Genomic DNA, 19,497 nt, shown 5'->3' on the forward strand with positions numbered 1-19,497 from the left:
TGCACGTAGGGAACTTAGGGGCTGTCATTTTCTTCGGAAGGAAGGGGTTATGGATTTATTTATTTGGGAGTCAAGATAAGTATCCCCCCGTAGTGCCGCCAATGAACATAACTCTGACCCTAATTTTAACTCTAATTATAACGTAAATTGAGGAAACTATAACTTTAGCCCTTTTCGGTATAATGACCCTCTCAAACTAATAGGCTAGATGTCCCCGCCCGACCTCCTCAACTCTAACTTACTTATTCGCTCGCAAATGGACACAAAAAAAACAAATTCAAAATGTGTTTTGAGCACCTTTTTGTGTCCCCCATGCTAAATCGGTAATCTGTACACCCTTTGTCAGTATAAACACGTAGATGACTGTACATGATCTAATCATCCCGGCTGGAAGATGTTGAGGAAGACTCGTATACTATACATCACGCTCATACGTTATATGACAATTTGACGTACAATCACGTATGTGATGCATGGTTTGAGGTGTATTCAGCTAGTAAGTTAGATCTCGTCATACACATTATTGTCATGGTATTATATTGTAATTGTATACGTCAATTTTGTTCAGTTTGATTCAACCGGCTTATAAAGTTTTACTTTACACGGAAGGGGAAAGTTAGCAAAAACAATTAATTTATGAGTGTAAAAGGGGGAAGGGGTGGTTTGGGAGAAGGGGGGGGCAAATAATATTTATAAAATTATAAGTAAGGCGAGAAAGAGAGAAACCCTGTTCTATGGGCGAACGGACCTTTCAAGTAGGGTCGGTCGGTCGGTTCATAGACTCTGAATTCAGAGTCTATGGTCGGTTGGTATTTTTCTTTAAAACTTTTAAATAACCCAAAAAATCACAAAAATCTGTAAAGAAATTTCAATTTGAGAAAATACACAAAAAAAATTGTCCTGAAATTTCCGAAATTTGGGGTCGACATTCATTGGTACAGGAAAAAAAATTGTTTCCCAATTTGTTCAAAATAGAACAGGGTTTTCGTTTTTCGTCGCATAAATAAATAAATAAATAAATAAATAAATAAATAAATAAATAAATAAATAAAAAAATAAATAAATAAATAAATAAATAAATAAATAAATAAATAAATAAATAAATAAATAAACATTAGTTATGTTTGTACATGGGGGTGCTGTGCAATAATCATGATCCTTTGATATCCATGATTTATCCTTGCAAATTTATAGCATCGAACCTCCAGCCAATGTTCCTTGCCAGAAACAAGGTCACAGCTGTAGCCACTCCTTCAATGGTCGCCATTTGAGTGATTGACAGTGATGTAATGCAAATATGGCGCTGGCCATCTGGTCACGTTTATAAAAGCGCATTTATATATACAACCGAAGTCTACTGTTAAGAACATTAATGTTTATGGCTCTAGTATATTAGACAATAATTATTGTTGATAATTGTGCGTTTCTCACTGCATACAGAAAATAGGAGCCTCTATTATTATCGATTTTGACTTCGCTGGATATCCGTCAATGTATAAGGAGCCTACCATTTTTCTTGTATAGACGTTCTGGGGTTTTACCTTTTGTATAAAAAGTCCACATAAGACCCCAAAGTTTATTTCAGAAAATGAAAGATTAGATTACCATAAAAACGAAACAGCAATCTTTCGGGGGTCCTATGTAATTTTTACACACACTTTTCACCATATTTTCAGTTTTCGCTAAATTCAAAAAATATTTTGGCGCATATAAAATGTAATACTCTGCCTTCTTTTAAGAAGGCAGAGTATTAAACCACATCAACTATACCACAATTGGGTATCACGGATCGTTATAAATGATGTGCAGTTAATATTCATATATTCTTTTATACATTGGATGCTTCAGTTTTTACACAAAAATATTTCATTGAAAACCTTCCCGCTCGGCTATTTCAAAAAGACAATCAGACTTCCTTAGCCTGTGCAATAAATTAGCATTAAAATGAATCATATTCTAAAAGCATTTTAGAATCACTTAGATTTTAGCGTACATTGCTGTGAACAAAACTCCACTTTAACCGTTTCGTCCATGTAAACCATAATTAAATGTATGCTTGGATGCCTATTTAGAGCGTGGATTTGTGCAGTTCTTTCACACATACGGAACATAATCTATTGGCAATAAAATACTCATTTTTGAAAACATCTTCTTCCACTTAGGTATTCAACTAATATTTATTTACCATATGTCTATGAAACGCCAAATTATGGGCTCAGCTTCACCTTTTCCACCCTAGAAAACATTTATGTGGAAAATTTATACATAATGCTGTATAAATAAACCTTTATTTATTCATAAATATACAACCTCGCAATTAGTTTTTAGACAAATAGGGGAGAGAGAGGGGGAGAGAGACAAGAATAAGAAAGCAGAAGGGAACGTGAAATGAGGGAAGGGAGAGAGGGATGAGAAACAATGAGGAAGGAATACGAGAAAGAATCCGTTCGGGAACGAGTCTTTCTGTTCTATATAAGTTCTTTTCACTGCTTGCTAAATATCGTAGTGATTATGTATATCCATTCTGAATAGCGAGACACTCGTGCCATAACATCCGAGTATCCAATTATTGCACAACCATATCCCCAGCTCGTCACCCCAACAAGGTGCCATAAACCGGTACCGTCGTTACAATTCAATGCACCTCCACTGTCACCCTGTGGACAAAAGAAGAAAAGAAGGGAATTACTCCCTTTATTCAATGCATAAGGCAAGTCGGATGACAGGGCCATTGTTTTTCAAGTTTTTGCCATTTATGTGAAACACGTACTGCAGTATACTTTTGTTTATTTATTTATTTGTTTGTTTGTTTGTTGTTGTTGGTTTTTTTTTTGGTTTTTTTTGTTTGGTTTTTATTTATTACACGTATGTCAATACAGCATGTATTGGACTCGCTACACTGTGTTTCACGTTGCTAAAACGATCATCAGGCGAATGACTACTTTACGGAGGTTTTTTCTTCTTCCTGGCAGTGTTGCCATGTTGACATTTGCTTATGAATTCAGTCCGTTTGTTTAACGATCTGTTTGGATCGGTTTTTTTATTATTAAGGATTGCCAATTTCTCTTCGAGGCATAGATTACATATACCCGTTTTGCGCCTAAAAGTATTTGATTTGAGGATGGTTTCCCAGGATATATCATATTTAACATTTTTGTCTTTCAGACTCCAAATGTGTTTAGATAATTCGGTTTCGTTCCTGGTTTTTTTTGTGGGTAAACGATTTAACGTTGTTGTTATATCTTTCCTTGAATTTACCCCCAGCAAGGCCTACATAGGTTTTACAACCCTTACTGGAGTTGACGTTAGCTTGATACACTACTGCTTCTGACAAGCATTTCCCTTTTAAGGGACAATTTCCTTTATATTTGCGAGTGCAGTTGCACTGTTTTTTGGGGGGTTTTCTTCATTTTGCGTTTTATTTTTGAGTTTTGCGCTTTGATAATTGCACCAACATTTTTCATGCAGCTATAGCTTATTTTTACGCTGTTGCGGTTGAAAATTCTGTTCAGTTTGGACCCCTTGGGGAAATGCTTGTCTACCAGCTTTAAGAATTTCTGGCCAATATTCGTTTTTACACTTCTACTATACGGAGGATTATACCAAGTGGTTTTTCTTTTTCTGTTACGAGATTTTCTACCACTGGTTGCATTGTTCTTTTGGTATTTGATTTTTCCTCATATCCTGAGGATGCTAGAGCTTTGTTGTAGGTTTCTGCGTTTTGATTGAAGACTTCCTAGTTGGATGAAAGTTCTGAGATTCTACGCCCGATAGCAGCTGGAATGTTTTTGGTTATGTTCGGAGGATGGTCTGAGTTGGCATGCACGTATACTGGAGTATTGTTGGGCTTTCTGTAAGGTTTATGTATTCCTGTACGAAGGTCCAAGTTCACGTCCAGGAAGTTGATTGAACTTGCTACTGCCTCAACCGTGATTTGCAAGCCTGCTGATCTGAAGATTTTGATGATCTTCTTTCTTGTTCTTTCTGCTTGGCTTCCAGATGAGTTCTTTAACACGGCGAGACCGTCGTCTCTATAAAGGCCGACGCTTTCTACTTTGAGATCGTTGTTGAGTTTCTGGAGCATGTACAGGCCAACTAGCTCGCACACTTCGGCACCGTCAAATGCTCCCATGGCGACGTCGAATGCGTTGTCATTTTCCTTCTTTATCCATGCTGCGCCGTCATCATCATACAAGAGTGTGTTTCTCGCGTGTGAGATTGTGTCTTGTTCCAGTTTTGAGACAGTCGTGAACTGTTAGGCCCATTTGAGTGTGTTCCTTAATAGCGTTTCCGAAATCCACAACATCAAATGAAAGGAAAGACAATGTGCTTTTGTCTTTGAGTTTGGTAAACCAATCCAACACTGCCGCCGTATTACGCCATTGGTTTACTTTTAGCTTGTCCCGTATGGTCGAGTTGATGCGATCAAGCATGATCTTGCTGGTCTTACCTATTTCTGACTTGGTCGGGTTTATAAATCTGCACTTAGGGATATTAGCGAAATTGTCCTTGTGATCTTTTAGCGTTACAAAAGCTTCTTTTTCCGCTGTGCTGTCAATTCTCTCTGATATATTTAGTCTTTCTGCAATGCGTTCGGATTCCTGTTCTATTCCATTCACGATCTTCTCGTCGGCTTTTTTTGTATTTTTGTGTTATGTTCTCCGATATTAGTTTGTCGTGGGCGGTACTGTCCATTTGGTAAATATTTCTTGATTTGTCTGCATGAACCAGGATTTTTTTCAGATGAGTTTATTTTCTTTATGTCCTTTTTGAGTTCGTCTTGAAATGTATCACTTACTTGTCTAAATTCGATATTTTCCACCATATCCAGAATGTCATTCTCAAAACCCGCCATTTCCTCGATCTGGGGTGGGGTTCGTTTCGATTTGAAACTGAAGTATTCATGTTTTTCTGCGTCTGATTCACCTCAGACCAGACACCCCCTGCGTCACGCAAGCGCGACGATGGCCGCTTCTCGCTTTTTTCTTAAAATTGCCCCCCCCTGCACTAGATCCGCCACTGGTAACCCCCTTAACACATTTTGGTATGCTTTGGTGGGCGGCAGGGAGAGGCTTTGCCTAGGGCGGCAAAATCCCTAGGAACGGCCCTGATCAAACACGTGTCTTGGTGCTTGGTGATCGATTGGTTAAAAACCAATCATTGGGTAAAAACCAAATCGCTAATAGCTCAGCGATCCAATTAATTCAGCCAATTGACCACTATTATTTTGTTCCGGTGCTGGCACATCATGTTATCAGTGATATTTTCACAAATGTTACTTACATAGCATTGACCACTATTCGTCCCGGTAGTGGCACATATCATGTTATCAGTGATATCTTCACGAATGTTTCTATACTCGTTATCACAAACATTACTATGGATAAGGGAGGTTGCCACTTCTTGCAAAGTATTTGCTGTTACACCTGAGATATAAAGATAATTACAATCATTAATAATAACAATAATGACGATAATGATTGATGATAATATTGATAACGATGGCGAAAATTGATGATGATGTTTATTATGATAACGATGCTGATGATTTGCGCTTTGAATCCTTCAAGATCTAGCTGGAAAAAGGCGCTATATAAATTCGAAATTCATTTTTATTTTATTTTATCATGAGCATGATCGTGATCACCATGATCATGAAGATCCTGTATCATGATGATGAGGAGGAGGAGGAGGAGGAGGAGGAGGAGGAGGAGGAGGAGGATGAGGAGGAGGAGAGGAGGAGGAGGGAGGAGGAGGAGGAGGAAGAAGAAGAAGAGGAGGATGCAGGGGCGTAATCAGCCTTTTACTGTGGAGGAGCAAAGCCAACATTTCGTCCCTATTTATCAATTTTGTGTACCATTGTGGGGGGGGGTCCAAATTTCTGTCCCAATTTGTCAATTTTTTATCCCATCATCGGTTGCACAGCCAAAATTTCGTCCTCATTTGTCAATTTTTGTCCCATTTTCAGTCAGTTTAATGACACTTTACTCTTTGCCGTTCCCATTTTATCCCTGAAATTTGTTTCTGTGTGGAAACTTGCCGCCCAGTCCCCCTGGCAATGCCACTAGGATGATGACGATCATCATCCTCATCATCGTTATAATAATGATAATTATGATCGTTATCCAGCCACCTTGTCTAAATTACCCCCCATTTGAAGCACCCTGTCTATGATTTTACCTTCCTCTTCCAAGTTGCCCCAACCAATAGCGTAACAGGTCCCTGTTGGGTAGACGTATTGTTCCTGATCAGTTACAGCCAGACAAATCGGCCGGACGTGATTTGTGTACGATACTGGTGTTTCTAGTCTTAGTAGGCAAATGTCGTTGTCTTTGAATGAGCGATCATAATCTGGATGACAAAATGCGGTGACGAGTGACTGTTGGCGGTCTGGAGATGATGGAGTGCGAGTGATGTCGCCAAACACAATGTCATGGGCATGTATCCTGTTGAAAATAAAGATCGTGGTAAATGTATGGATACCTGCTATCTGAAGTTGGTTGTCACCAAACAGTCGTTACTCGTCAATTGACATGCTTGGGTTACAGCATATCGCCAGTTTTCGCTAATAGACTTATTGCCCCATATTTAGTGTGACCAGTGACTTTTTTTAATGTATCGAGCGAATGATGGGCGAACAGTAATGTTCCCCGATTTAGACGTTGTTAGCCAACTTGAAACTTTTGCCGTGTCGAAGGACTATATCCGACATAGCGTAATTTTTAATTCCATACGGCACAACTTTGCGGGAACACAGCTGCCATCTTAATCCCCTATAGGATTGAATCAACAAGGCAGGTACCTCCTAAATTGGGACTAATCAAAGTACATATAATTCCCAACTCTTCAAAATGTATTTGCTAGACGTATTTCCATGTCAGGAACTGATCCTACCTGTGGAGCTTATTCTAGCTGTAAGTTGATTAGGATATTCTGGACCAACTATTGACATCTACTATACTTTGCAAGAATAGTTGATTTATTTTGCTTCATTTCAAACATAAACGATAGTGAAATTAGTTGATATATTTACTCCATTACGTTTTGTTACCTGGAGAGATTTGATCATGTCTCACCTCCTTTTTTAACCAAATCGACGGTAATAACACTTGTAGTAAGGGATCAACATTTAACCACAAATTGCCTCAGGCAAAACTCACATCCTGGGAACTAAATACATTAACCCATAATGTGCCATATACTGCCTCTAGCTATAATGACAGATATCAACCTCAGGAGGGAATTCAATTTTTGATCAATTCTCTTCAGGTAGTGAAACGTATTGCGATCTTACGCACCATTTCAGTTTGTTCTCGCTAAAAAAACTTCCTTAACAAACAATTTACTGCCGTAAGAAAACTAAAGGGAGTTGATTCTGGCTATAAAGCTTATGGGTATTATCAGGCTAGCGGTACAAATGTACTCGGTATAAATTGCTAAGATACCGATTCTTAGGACAAGACCTGTGTAACAGTCGCGATCCCCTGCTTTGTACGCGTCGACCAGATCACGGTCTGTCTATGTGACAAACAGTGCAGATCGGTCAGGGTCAGAGGACAGTTGCAATCTGTGCACTGCCCTTCACGTAATAAACAAGGAGTGACAATGACTGGGTTAAATCATGGTTAAATCGGTTATAAAAATATAAAAACAATTATAAATAGGTAAATATACCAGACATTTTGCTTTAAAAGGTAACTAGATAATCTATGAAAGAGATAATTACTTAAACTTCAGACAAGATGAGAAAAGACGATTTTATTGCGGCGTCGTCTGCCAAAAAAGGCAGATGATGTATATGCCAAGCTAGCGATTAGTCACCTAGCTCTTACACAAGGTTCCGAGCTCACACTGTCCTCACTTTTACGATCGAAGTAGCGCCTCTCTAATTTAGTACTCTAAGGTATTGTGTTGCGCACATGGAACGCTTATGAACTCTTACTTACCTGCAATGTGCAGCAGTTATTGCCCATTCGTTATTTATCAACGTAGCTCCACATTTGAAGGAACCTGATGAATCTTGCAGCATACCTGCCCATGGCCACTCACCTATGTCAGAATTCTGCCCACCGACGATTCGTTGAGCAAAGGACTGAGTACCACATATACTGGTATTAAGTAGGTCTGGAATTCGATCCATATCCCAATCTGTGCATTCAGGGGATGAAGTATATTCCGTGGCAATTTTTTAGCATATTTACGTTTTCGTTTTTCTTCAACAGTATTATGTATATTCATACAACTTTTATAAGGTAATATACAAAATGTTATCATACATAAAGTCAACAGTGATTAATGAAAGTAAATTCAACAGCTCTTCCTATACCTTTGTACACAGGAACCAACCGTTGTTAATCCGTAATGAATCCACACTTTTACTGCAGCGTATACGGCGAACGCAAGCACGACTACGCGTTACGCGATAGCGCGTAAAATCCGTCATGCCTGGAACCTGTGCGCGTATGCAAGCTTTCAAGATGAATTCAATATTTTGCAGGTAGCGGCAAAACATTGACGTTTTATTCTGTAGTTTTATTGCTGATATCAACAGAGAAATCACCGTTTTTGTAAGGCTGAGTGGCAATGATTAAATGACATTCCTGTTTATTCATGTGAATTATACGATATTTAGCTTGTTTTCGTTCATGTCGTTGTTGAAAGGGATGCAATCATGTTTCACCGTTGTTCATCACCGTTTAAAAACGCGCGTCCGGCGCGTCTGCTCGGCCCTTGCGAAGTAAACCACGCAGGCGACGCGGTCGCATCGTTGTTATTGGTGATGAACAACGGCGAAACATGATTGAATCCCTAAGAAATCAAAGTCTAAGTTCAAGACCAAGTCGAGATCTCATTGGATTCAATATTGATATATTTTTAAGGTGTCTAGTGACAGGGGCAGTCTCAGTGTTGGGTTTGTAAACGATGTGAGTGTAACTTAGTTCAATTAACTGAACCTCATAACGAAGTTCAGAACAAGTAGTAACGCCGCTATACCTACCTACTTCTGCACAAACCACGCCAGCATCTTCTCCATGTCCACAATTCCCATTACCCCATCCTGCATGATGGCATTCATCTAAGCTGTCTTCAGATCCCGAACAGTCAACATTATCCAGCCATATAGGTCCAGAACCCCGACCAAAGTGTGCTCTGTCGATAGCGTATGCGTCCTCATGTGGTAGTCCAAGTTGACGACACACTACCTTTGCGTCTTGGTGATCCCAGTAATCATCACACACTGTGCCCCAGATACCATTATGGAGCACCTCCACTCGACCTCTATCAGATTTAGTTCCACTATAGACAAGTCGCACGGAATGCATACTCGAGTACCCTATAATGATAGTGATATTATAGTTTGATCAGCCTTTAATAGGCGGGAAATATTAGGCTTTTACCACTACGCCGACGTTATGAGTGCTATTATTTAACCTGCCTGGTCTTTATTTTGGTGTGTTGAAGAAAGTAGACAAGTACAGGACTTGAATTAATAATTCGTGATGCTTCTGGCGAGATGTCAAAAGAAAGGCCCGCCGATTACGAGCTGACCAAAATATAGTGGTGGCACATTATGTGATATAAAATACCGTAAAATTCCGTCCACAAGCATATATATGCCTCTAAACGAGGTTTTTTTGACACAAGAGACAAGAGGCAGACACTCTCAGCAAAAACGTTATTTGGAGTTTGAACAACTATATAACTGATAAAGGCGGCTGTACAAACATGTATATTTGTAAGACCAATCTATTGCAATGTTTTTGAGAAGGGTATTGGCCTTTCATATCTTTCGTTAAAAAAACCCTCGTTTAGAGGCATATATGCTTCTAGACGGAATTCTACGGTATATGAAAAACGATAACACTATAAAAATGTTAATTATTATGCTTGATACAATTTATACAAGTTCAATGGTTGGCCTGATATCATTCTCACCATCTATACATGCAACACCAGCGTCTTCAACATGTGCGCAGTTATGCTTTCCCCAATCGCTATGTCGACACTCAGTTAGGCTGTTTTCTGATCCTGAACAAGCAACATTATCCAGCCAAATAGGTCCAGATCCTTGACCATAAAACCCACTGATTAATGCGTGTGCACTGCTGTATGGAAGCCCAAGCTGGCGACAAATTACCCTTGCGTCATTGGCATCCCAGTGGTCATCGCATATTGTGCCCCAGACGCCATTATGATATACTTCAACTCTACCTTCATTCGAATTGCTTCCGCCAATCAGACGAATTTGATCAGGTACAATAGCTATAAAAGCAAGTATGGTAAGAAAATCGCTTTAATCGCTTGTATTTGAATGTGGCTTCAACTTCGTCAGTACTGCTGGGTTTTTTTTTTCGTTTTTTGCCATATTTGTCATTTCAAAAATACCAAATGACAATTTGAATGACTTCGTATATCCGTCATTTTGGATTTTTGCCATTTTTTGCATTTGGAAACCAAAGACCAACCTTTTCTTCATTTTTTAAAGTCCCCAATTAATCTCTATGCAATTACCTATGATGTGAGACATGTTAATGGCTTGGCTTCGATTTAGTTTTCTTCTTCTGACAATTTTAACTTTACGGCCGCCATCCGGATTTTGAGCTGAATTTTCATAAATTTTCAAGTTTTACCGGATTTTTAAGCCGAAGGCGATTTTTTTCTTCAAATTTGGAAGTCGCCAAGTAATCCTTGTACAATTATCGTTCATATAGTACATGCAAATTGGTTGGCTTCGACTTAGTTATCTTTTTTTGAACTTTTTTGAACAAGTGATCGAGCGGTCTATGTACATCAACCCCTGTGATCTTTCAAACAATTTTAATTTGTTTACACTTGCGCTGGGATCACAGAATGGGTCTTTAATATGCAATCATTATGAAAGTTCCCAATACATTTGGAAGCGAAAAACATTGGAAATTTGCACACAAAAAAACAACATCACAAACTTCACCTCTATCACTCGAAATATCACGCCATCAGGCATGGTATGCCGATGAGTGTATATCCCATAGACAATCCCATTCATTCATTCATTCATTCATTCATATTTATTCGGCAAAATCGACAAGAACAATTAATATAGGGGCCTAATCAATCACAAATTATCACAAATTTAGCATATATGAAATACATGGATACAAGCAAAGACACCAAAAAGCCGAAATGCTAGGATAACCCATAAAGTCTAGCTGAAAATGGGGGGACAATCCATTGGAATTAAATCCAGGGGCGTAGCAAGCGGGAGGACAGGGTGGGCGAAGTCCATGGGCCCCGAGGGTTTAGGGGCCCCGAGCAAAAGCGAAAATGAAATAAGGGGGAATTGAGAAAGAAAAAAAACCATGTAACTCTAATTAAGTGTACCGTAGTGTATTCTCAATTATATTGACTACTTAGTTCACGAAACTAAACACGGAAGCGGTTGGGTTGTTTTAGTACCAGATCTTGATGGGGCCCCCTGTAAAGATTCGCCTAAAGGCAAATTTTTTGAGGTTCAATAAAATTCGTCAAAATGATACTCTTCAAATTTAACATTTCCATCTTTGTGATATTTACAGAAGCAAGAGTCCTAGTATGTCGGAAATTGCCTTCATCACCTCCTAAATTTTCCCTGGGAGACACCCCCCTAAAAAAACTTTATAAGAAAACAAAGCAATAATTGCCCTGTTCATCTTCCTTGTTAGCACTTAAAACATCGTGTGTTGGGCCCAAATATGTAAAAGTGTAAAATTTTGCACGCGAAACTGGTCCAATCAAATAGCAAAAAAAACTAGTTTGGTAACAAAGGAGTCTGAAATTAAAAATTTTCGCGCGCTACAAAAATAAGTCCAAGTAAAACCGGAACAAAATATGCTAGTCTCCTGACAACCTACATTTTAATGCTTCCACCGCCACTGGTAATTTGGAGTCTACTATAGCTTTTTGTAAGTATATAGGCCTAAGCATATAATTTATGCAATTATGCACAACATTCGAAAATCTATAGATGATTTATGAGACTGGAAAACCCAATAAAATGACGTTTCAGCTTTGAAAGAGTGGCCATTTTTAAAAGCATTTAGTAGGCCTATTATTAGTTATTATTATGTGTTAAAGATATGGCAGATAAAAGAGATATTAAAAGGGCCCAGCACTGCTCCTTGTCCATGGGCCCCCTACACAGCTAACTTCTAACAGTACTGGGCCAGTAATAAGCCGCTTTATCACTCGCCCAGTACTAGCACCAGTACTGGGCTAGAAAAAGTTAGCGCTAGCACTGGGCAAGACAAAGTCGGCTCGTACTGGGCAACTACTAGCGCGCTACGTATATGGCTCGCAATTGTGCCGGATCAGTGCCAAGTGCTAGCCGACTTTAACTGGCCCAGTAATTATTTCACCAGATCTGGCCAAGTACTTGTGGGTGACGCGCTTATACTAGCGAAACAGTTCCCAATCAATTATGTTTTGAGTTTTTTCACCCGTTTCACCATGTTCACGCGTCTGGTTTTGAAGCCAGTTTTTAGGCTTTTAAATAATATTAGAACTTCCTCGTTGTGGATATGAATTATAGGCCCCGATGTTGAGCCTTCGTATAATATAAATGGCAACTTTTTTTTAAAGCAATTTATATTAAAAACAAGGCTGGCCTTGCTAAGCCTCATGCATACGCATAGGCATAGCATAGCAAATGCACGAATACCAGGCCTACGTCTACATGTCTATTCCAACTTGTACTGTATAAATTATGTAACACCCTATTTTTGAAAGTTTGAGTATGCCTAAATAAGGAATCAGTACAATGAGAGTTGTAAATTGTACCGGCCTTCAAAAAATGATACGGTAGGCCTACATGCCTTGTGTGTAGCCGAAATGCAATTTATTTGGATCAGCTTAGGCCTAGGCCTATTAGTTTAACGGTTTCGATCCCCGGTTTCGATCAGTGTTCATTCTCAGTGAAAAAGCAAGTGCAAGGCAATTTTAGAGCTAGGCCATAGGCCTATTTGTAAATAAAAAAATCCATTTTAGGCTAGGCCATATTTTAAAGGTGTGAATCGGAAATTTCACTATCTCTTTTTTGTCAATGTTAAGCCTTTTTCTAAAACTAAAGTCTTTATAATTTTTTATATTTTTAAAAAAAAAACGATGTGGGGTTTTAGACTGATGGGGTTCCGACAAAAAATAATTTTTACCAAAGGTTGCTTTTTTATGAAAAGTATAGCCTTTTTCTAAAAATACGTCTTTATAAAAAAAAAAGAGTAGGCCTAACCTTTTTTTCTAAAATGCCATCTTTTTTTATCTAAGTCGTTTTGTTTAGCCCCTGTGTTTAGCGGGGTTTCGGACTGACATGGTTTCGGAGTTTTGGGGTTCTGCTGAAAAGGAAGTCTTGCTTTTTGTTTTCTGAAATGACATCTTTACTAAAGTCGCCTTTTTCTGAAATGACGTCTTTTTAAAAAAAGTCGCCTTTTTCTGAAATGACGTCATTTTTAAAAAGTTTCTTTTTTTCTGAAATGACATCTTTTTTAAAAAGTCGCCTTTTCCCTAAAATGATGTCTTTAAAAAGTCACATTTTTCTGAAATGGCATCTTTATAAAAAGTCGCCTTTCTAAAATATCTGCTTTTTTTTTCCTGACATGACGTCTTTAAAAAAAGTCAAGTTTTTTTTTTAAAATGACGTCTTTAAAAAAGCCTCTTTTCTGAAATGAGGTCTTTTAAAAAGTCACCTTTTTCTCAAATGACGTCTTTAAAAGTTGTTTTTTCCTGAAATGACGCTTTAAAAGTCATTTTAAAAGTTGTGTTTTTTCGAAATGTCTTTTTTAAAACAGCCGCCTATTTCTGAAATGTCTTTTAAAAAGTTACCTTTTTCTGAAATGTCTTTTTAAAAAAGGTCTGAAATGTCTTTTTAAAATAGCCGCCTTTTTCTAAAATGTCTTTAAAAAAGTTGCCTTTTTCTGAAATGACATCTTTTAAAATAAAAAGTAGCCTTTTTTCAAATGACATCTTTTAAAATAAAAAGTAGCCTTTTTTTAAAATGACATCTTTAAAAGTCACCTTTTTTTCTGAAATGTCTTTAAAAGGTCGCTTTTTCTGAAATGACATCTTTTAAAAAGTTGCCATTTCCTAAAATGACGATTTAAAAGTCACATTTTTTCTGAAATGGCGTCTTTATAAAAGTCAATTTTTTCTGAAATGTCTTTTTTAAAAAGTCGCTTTTTTACGAAATGTCTTTTTAAAACAGGTGCCTTTTTCTGAAATGAGATCTTTTAAAATAAAAACTAGCCTTTTTCCTCAAATGACATCTTTTAAAAATTTACCTTTTCTGAAATGTCTTTTAAAAAGGTCCTTTTTCTGAAATATCTTTTCAAAATAGCCGCCTTTTTCTAAAATGTCTTTAAAAAGTCGCCTTTTTCTGAAATGACATCTTTTAAAATAAAAAGTAGCCTTTTTCTGAAATGACATCTTTTAAAAAGTCATCTTTTTCTGAAATGTCTTTTTAAAAAAGGCTTTTTCTGAAATCACGTCTTTTTAAAAAGGTCTGAAATGTCTTTTTGAAATAGCCGCCTTTTTCTAAAATGTCTTTTAAAAAGTCGCCTTTTTCTGAAATGACATCTTTTAAAATAAAAAGTAGCCTTTTTCTGAAATGACATCTTTTTAAAAAAGTCATCTTTTTTCTGAAATGTCTTTTTAAAAAAGGGCGCTTTTTCTGAAATCACGTCTTTTAAAAAGGTCCTTTTTCTAAAATGTCTTTTCAAAATAGCCGCCTTTTTCTAAAATGTCTTTAAAAAAGTCGCCTTTTTCTGAAATGACATCTTTTAAAATAAAAAGTAGCCTTTTTCCGAAATGACATCTTTTTAAAAAAGTCATCTTTTTTCTGAAATGTCTTTTTAAAAAAGGTCGCTTTTTCTGAAATCACGTCTTTTTAAAAAGGTCACCTTTTTCTGAAATGACATGTTTTTAAAAATGACATCTTTCCAAAAAGTTGCCTTTTCTAAAATGGCGATTAAAATAAAATTAAGCCTTTTATGAAATGACATCTTTTTATAAAATGTAGCCTTTTTTCTCAAATGACATCTTTTTAAAAAGTCAACCTTTTTTCTGAAACGACGTCTCTTTTAAAATGGTCGCCTTTTTCTGAAATGTCTTTTTTTTTAAGTCACCTTTTCTAAAATAATGTCTTTTAAAACCACCTTTTTTTCTGGAATGACGTCTTCAAAAAGAGTCGCTTTTTTCTGAAATGACTTCTTTTTATATAAAAAGTCACCTATTTTTGAAATGTCTTTAAATATATATTTTTTTTCTGAATAAAAAGTTGCCTTTTCTCAAATGACATCTTTTAAAAAAATCACCTTTACTGAAATAACATCCTTTTAAAAAAAGTCGCCTTTTTCTGAAATGATGTCTTTATAAAACGTAGTCTTTTTCTGAAATGACATCTTTGTAAAAAAGTTCCTTTTCTGAAATTATGTAAAATTTGTTTCTTTCTGAAATGACTTTCGGACTGACAGGGGTTCGGATTGACGGAAAGACCCCACCACAAGTGCCCTAAAAGCGCCCAAGGCAATTAGGGCAATGTGGGTACTTTTTGGTGTTTTTTCTTATGAAAAAGTGTTACTAGTATACTGATGGGGTGGTAAAAACAGCAAGAAGTAGGTAGAATCAGCATCTGAAAGTGTGGTACATTCCCATACAAAATCCCCAAATAAGCCTCGAACCCCTTTTTGTTTTTTACAATGTCATTGAAAGAGTTAATGGGTGGTTTTAACCCAGGAATTATGAACATTTTGGGCGTCATCCTCATAACTTGATGGATTCATCTGTGAGGTCAAATTTGGGCAAAAATACTAATTTTTGGAGAAAATCCCCCAAATATAAACAGGGTTTTTTGGCCCAAATTTTTATTAAAAAAAGGCATTAATTTTTAAAAACAATTTGCAATCATAAAGCCCAATAGTTTCCGTAATTCCAGGGTTACTACTATTTAAGGCCAAGTAAAATAAATAACATGTATATCGTCTGGAAGCAGTTATTATTTGTTACAAATTTACTATTCATTTCTGTATAAAATTTCAATTGCAAAGGCTTCGTCAACACATAAAAATGTGGAGGCCCTGATATTTTTGACGGTATTACTACCACTAGCCCAAAATGGATGAGGGAGGGGACAATATACATGTTATTTTACTTGGCCTAAAAAAATAATGGAGACTGAGACTCGCTCAATGAAGTGCAGTTATTTCAAATATAATTGCAATTTTCACATCTAACCTTAAATCTGCTTTTTAATAGATTTGACCTTCAGTATTTAGGATTGAACCATTAATATCATCATTAGGTGTCATAAATCCTAGAGTGACATAAATGTATAAAAAATGTACCTTCATGTTTGTTGCATAATAAATGATCATGCTTCTTTTCAGTCTTTCTTTTCAGTCTCAAGTTTATTTCATGTAGAACCTTTCTGATTTTAGGGTAGTAATATTTTGTCATATGTACATTGGCCCCTGAATATGGATGAAGCAAACCCTTCAATATACACCTACAAGGCTTTATCCATGTTCAAGGGCCAAAAGTAAATATGACTTTTTTTCCTGCATGTACTTTGGCCCTTGAACATGGATGAAGCAAACTCTTCAATATAAAGTCTACACCTACAAGGCTTTATTCATATGTTCAATGGCCAAAAGTATGAGGCTTTTCCCGCCCAGTGACGGATTTACCTTTTATTTCTTAATCAGATAATCTGTTACCCTCACAATCCAGAATTTAAAATGTTTCATAGCATTACTGAGGATTTTCAACCACCTTATTATATTCTGCTAATCTATCCTGTGAGAATATTTGTGCAATAAAGTGATTGCTTTCCTGATTCTCCACCAATTGTAAGTCATGATACTGATTGTGTATGTAGAACACTGCAACAGTTTTCTGAAATTTTTTGAGTTTAAAAGTCCATTTTCCACATTTCCCAGCTTCACATTTACTTGCTTGGAAATAAAGGTAGTATATTTCCACTTTGTGTTCAAGGCATTCCAGCCTGGTTGGTAGCTGCAATTGGTCTGAAAGGCATGCATTCCTATCATAGTGAAGGCTAAGAATATGTAGAGTCGGAGCATTTTAATAAGAGTTACAGTGGAAGATGTCTCCATGATATTGATTTTCAGTGATCCCAATCGACTATTTTCACTGCCACCATGGCACTGTCAACGCTGTTGATCAAGTCATGGTACTTTCTGCCGTCCTTTCTGAAACAACAAAATAACAATATTGATACAAAAGTTATAAACAGAGCTGTTGGACAATTTCATTATTATTATCCACAGCAGAAGCCGGTGAAGTTATTTTGTTATCCACAGCTACGGAAGCCTGTCAAGTTATAGTGTAAAATGTTCTTAAAATCCCTGCACTTCCCAGGCTGCACTTTCAACCCAATTCCAAACTAACTGTATAAAAATGCTGTGCTCATGATGCCATAAGGTCTTTTCCTTCGGCCGATCTAAAAAGGGCAGGCAAATTTGCGTCCTGTTTCTGGGGTTACTTATAACCACTCAACTACCATGTTTTTGTTCATACTGCCTCAACTATCTATTTCAGTCCTAAAATTTCACTGGGGTTATGAGAAAATATGAGATTTCACCTGATAACAAAATCTGCATATTGATGGGATACCAATTAAGTGGGGGGGTGAGGCCCGGGATGAGGCTGGCAATCTAGTCACCCACCTTTACTAGTCTATGACAGAAAAGAGGCTGGATAATTTGCTACCAAAGAAGGGTACCATACCAATTCTAGCAATGCATTTTGAGAAAATACATACATGTAGATGTACAGGGTGTCGCAGAACAATTAAATCACGGTACCGGGCAAATGAATTTGGTCAGCAAATCCACAAGTTTACTATCTTACCCCTGCACTTACTGCTTAACTGTGGTGTTTTGTAGGAGATTTAATATCTTTAAATTGCTCTGTTGTCCTTCAGGCACAATTGATGAACTTGGCTAGATTTCATTAAGATGGGACATGTGTAAACAATCAGGTTTGAAAAAGAAATTCATTTAAAACCATACATTGTGACTTACAGTAATTTAGCGATTCACACTTACATTAATTTTGTTCTTCTAACACCTTCCACCAGGGTGCCTTTATGTATTGCAGCATTACATCAATTTACATGTATTTAATGATGGATCAATATGCAGAAAACATGTCCTCAATTGATACATGTACAAGTCGAACTATGATCTGAAGTGATCTGCACCTGAATAATAAAACAAAAACCAGACCCTTATTAGTTAATAACTCAGAAAATAAAAGACAAGAGATGTACATAAATTTAAGCCGCCTGAAATTAATCATTTAAAATAGCAAATGAACATGATGAGGAAAATATGCATGCACACCCACACAAGTGACTTAGGCAAAAATTGCAACAAAATAACAAGCACAAAATTCAGTATTGCCTGAGGATACATCCCATATCAAAAAAATAAGGTAGCGGATGCCTACCCGGTGCTGATCCGCAAGGTATCCGATACCTTGTGGATGTCATTTTTAAAGACATCCGATAGCACCCGCTAGCGGATTAGTTTTTGGATGCCTCAAAGTCAGAGGTGGGAGCTACCGGGTAGGTATCCGGTACCTTAACAAGTTATCCAAAAAGGCACCCGCTAACTTAGTCAATAAAAGGGAGGCATCCGAAAGGGCACCCGCTAACTTAGTCAAGAAAAAGGAGGCATCCGAAAGGTATCCACTAACTTAGTCAATAAAAGGAGGCATCCAAAAGGTATCCACTAACTTAGTCAATAAAAGGAGGCATCCAAAAGGTATCCGCTAAGGTCACGTGATCACCAACTGCCATTTTCAAATTTGCTGTTGGATTCATGCAACAAGCTGTTCTCTTAATGGTGGTGTTTTGGTCTCTTCACACAAATCATTCATTCTTTATGGATAATTTTATGCTACAGATGACTACAATGACTATATTTATACACATGTTGATGCACAGGTAAATTAAAGATTTGCAGAGTTGCATTTCAAGCAGTATAAATGTTAAGCTTATCAACTGCATGTACATAATGTGTGCACAGGCTGCTGAATTTTGCAGTATGCACTTGCAAGTATCCAAAATTAGTTAGCTTGCTTCTAGCCACTGCAAATTGGATTTATATATCATTGGCAATTACTGATACATGTTAAAAGGTTGGGGATCGGAGGTATAATGGTACATGCCGCAAAGTATAGCATGTGGTGTACCTCTGGGCCCGGGTTGGCACTTAAGCCTCCAGCATACTTTCCTGCCGCTTGCCGCTGCGGCAGGGCGTTTCAACCGATGACAAGCCTTTATTGTGTCCGTTTGTCTGCAATGCGCGTGCGCGCCACGCCGCTCAGCGGCAAGCGGCAGGGTAGTATGAAACCAGCATAATAGGAATCTGAGTCCTTAATTGTTAAACAAAATTGTCCAGGCCTAAATTGGATTTTAGTTTTGCATTTTACTTTGTGTTATAGTCATTATGTACAATTTATGGG

The 19,497-nt window shown here is 37.3% G+C and overlaps 1 protein-coding gene across 2 annotated transcripts in view; it reads right to left on the bottom strand.

Moving 5' to 3' along the window:
• Positions 1–1,975: 1,975 nt before the first annotated feature.
• The window catches only part of LOC140170384 (neurotrypsin-like), a 37,095-nt gene continuing 19,573 nt past the window's right edge, over positions 1,976–19,497 (bottom strand). For both annotated transcript variants that reach the window (XM_072193761.1, XM_072193760.1), the window contains exons 9-14: positions 9,937–10,263; positions 8,999–9,334; positions 7,947–8,148; positions 6,181–6,446; positions 5,284–5,426; positions 1,976–2,657 (exon numbers count right to left, since the gene is read on the bottom strand). In XM_072193761.1, coding sequence (XP_072049862.1) covers positions 2,484–2,657; positions 5,284–5,426; positions 6,181–6,446; positions 7,947–8,148; positions 8,999–9,334; positions 9,937–10,263 — 1,448 coding nt within the window. In that variant the 3' untranslated portion in view covers positions 1,976–2,483. The remainder of the gene's footprint in view (positions 2,658–5,283; positions 5,427–6,180; positions 6,447–7,946; positions 8,149–8,998; positions 9,335–9,936; positions 10,264–19,497) is intronic.

This window comes from Amphiura filiformis, chromosome 14 (assembly GCF_039555335.1).
Source record: "Amphiura filiformis chromosome 14, Afil_fr2py, whole genome shotgun sequence".
In the NCBI taxonomy this organism is placed as follows: Eukaryota; Metazoa; Echinodermata; class Ophiuroidea; order Amphilepidida; family Amphiuridae; genus Amphiura; species Amphiura filiformis.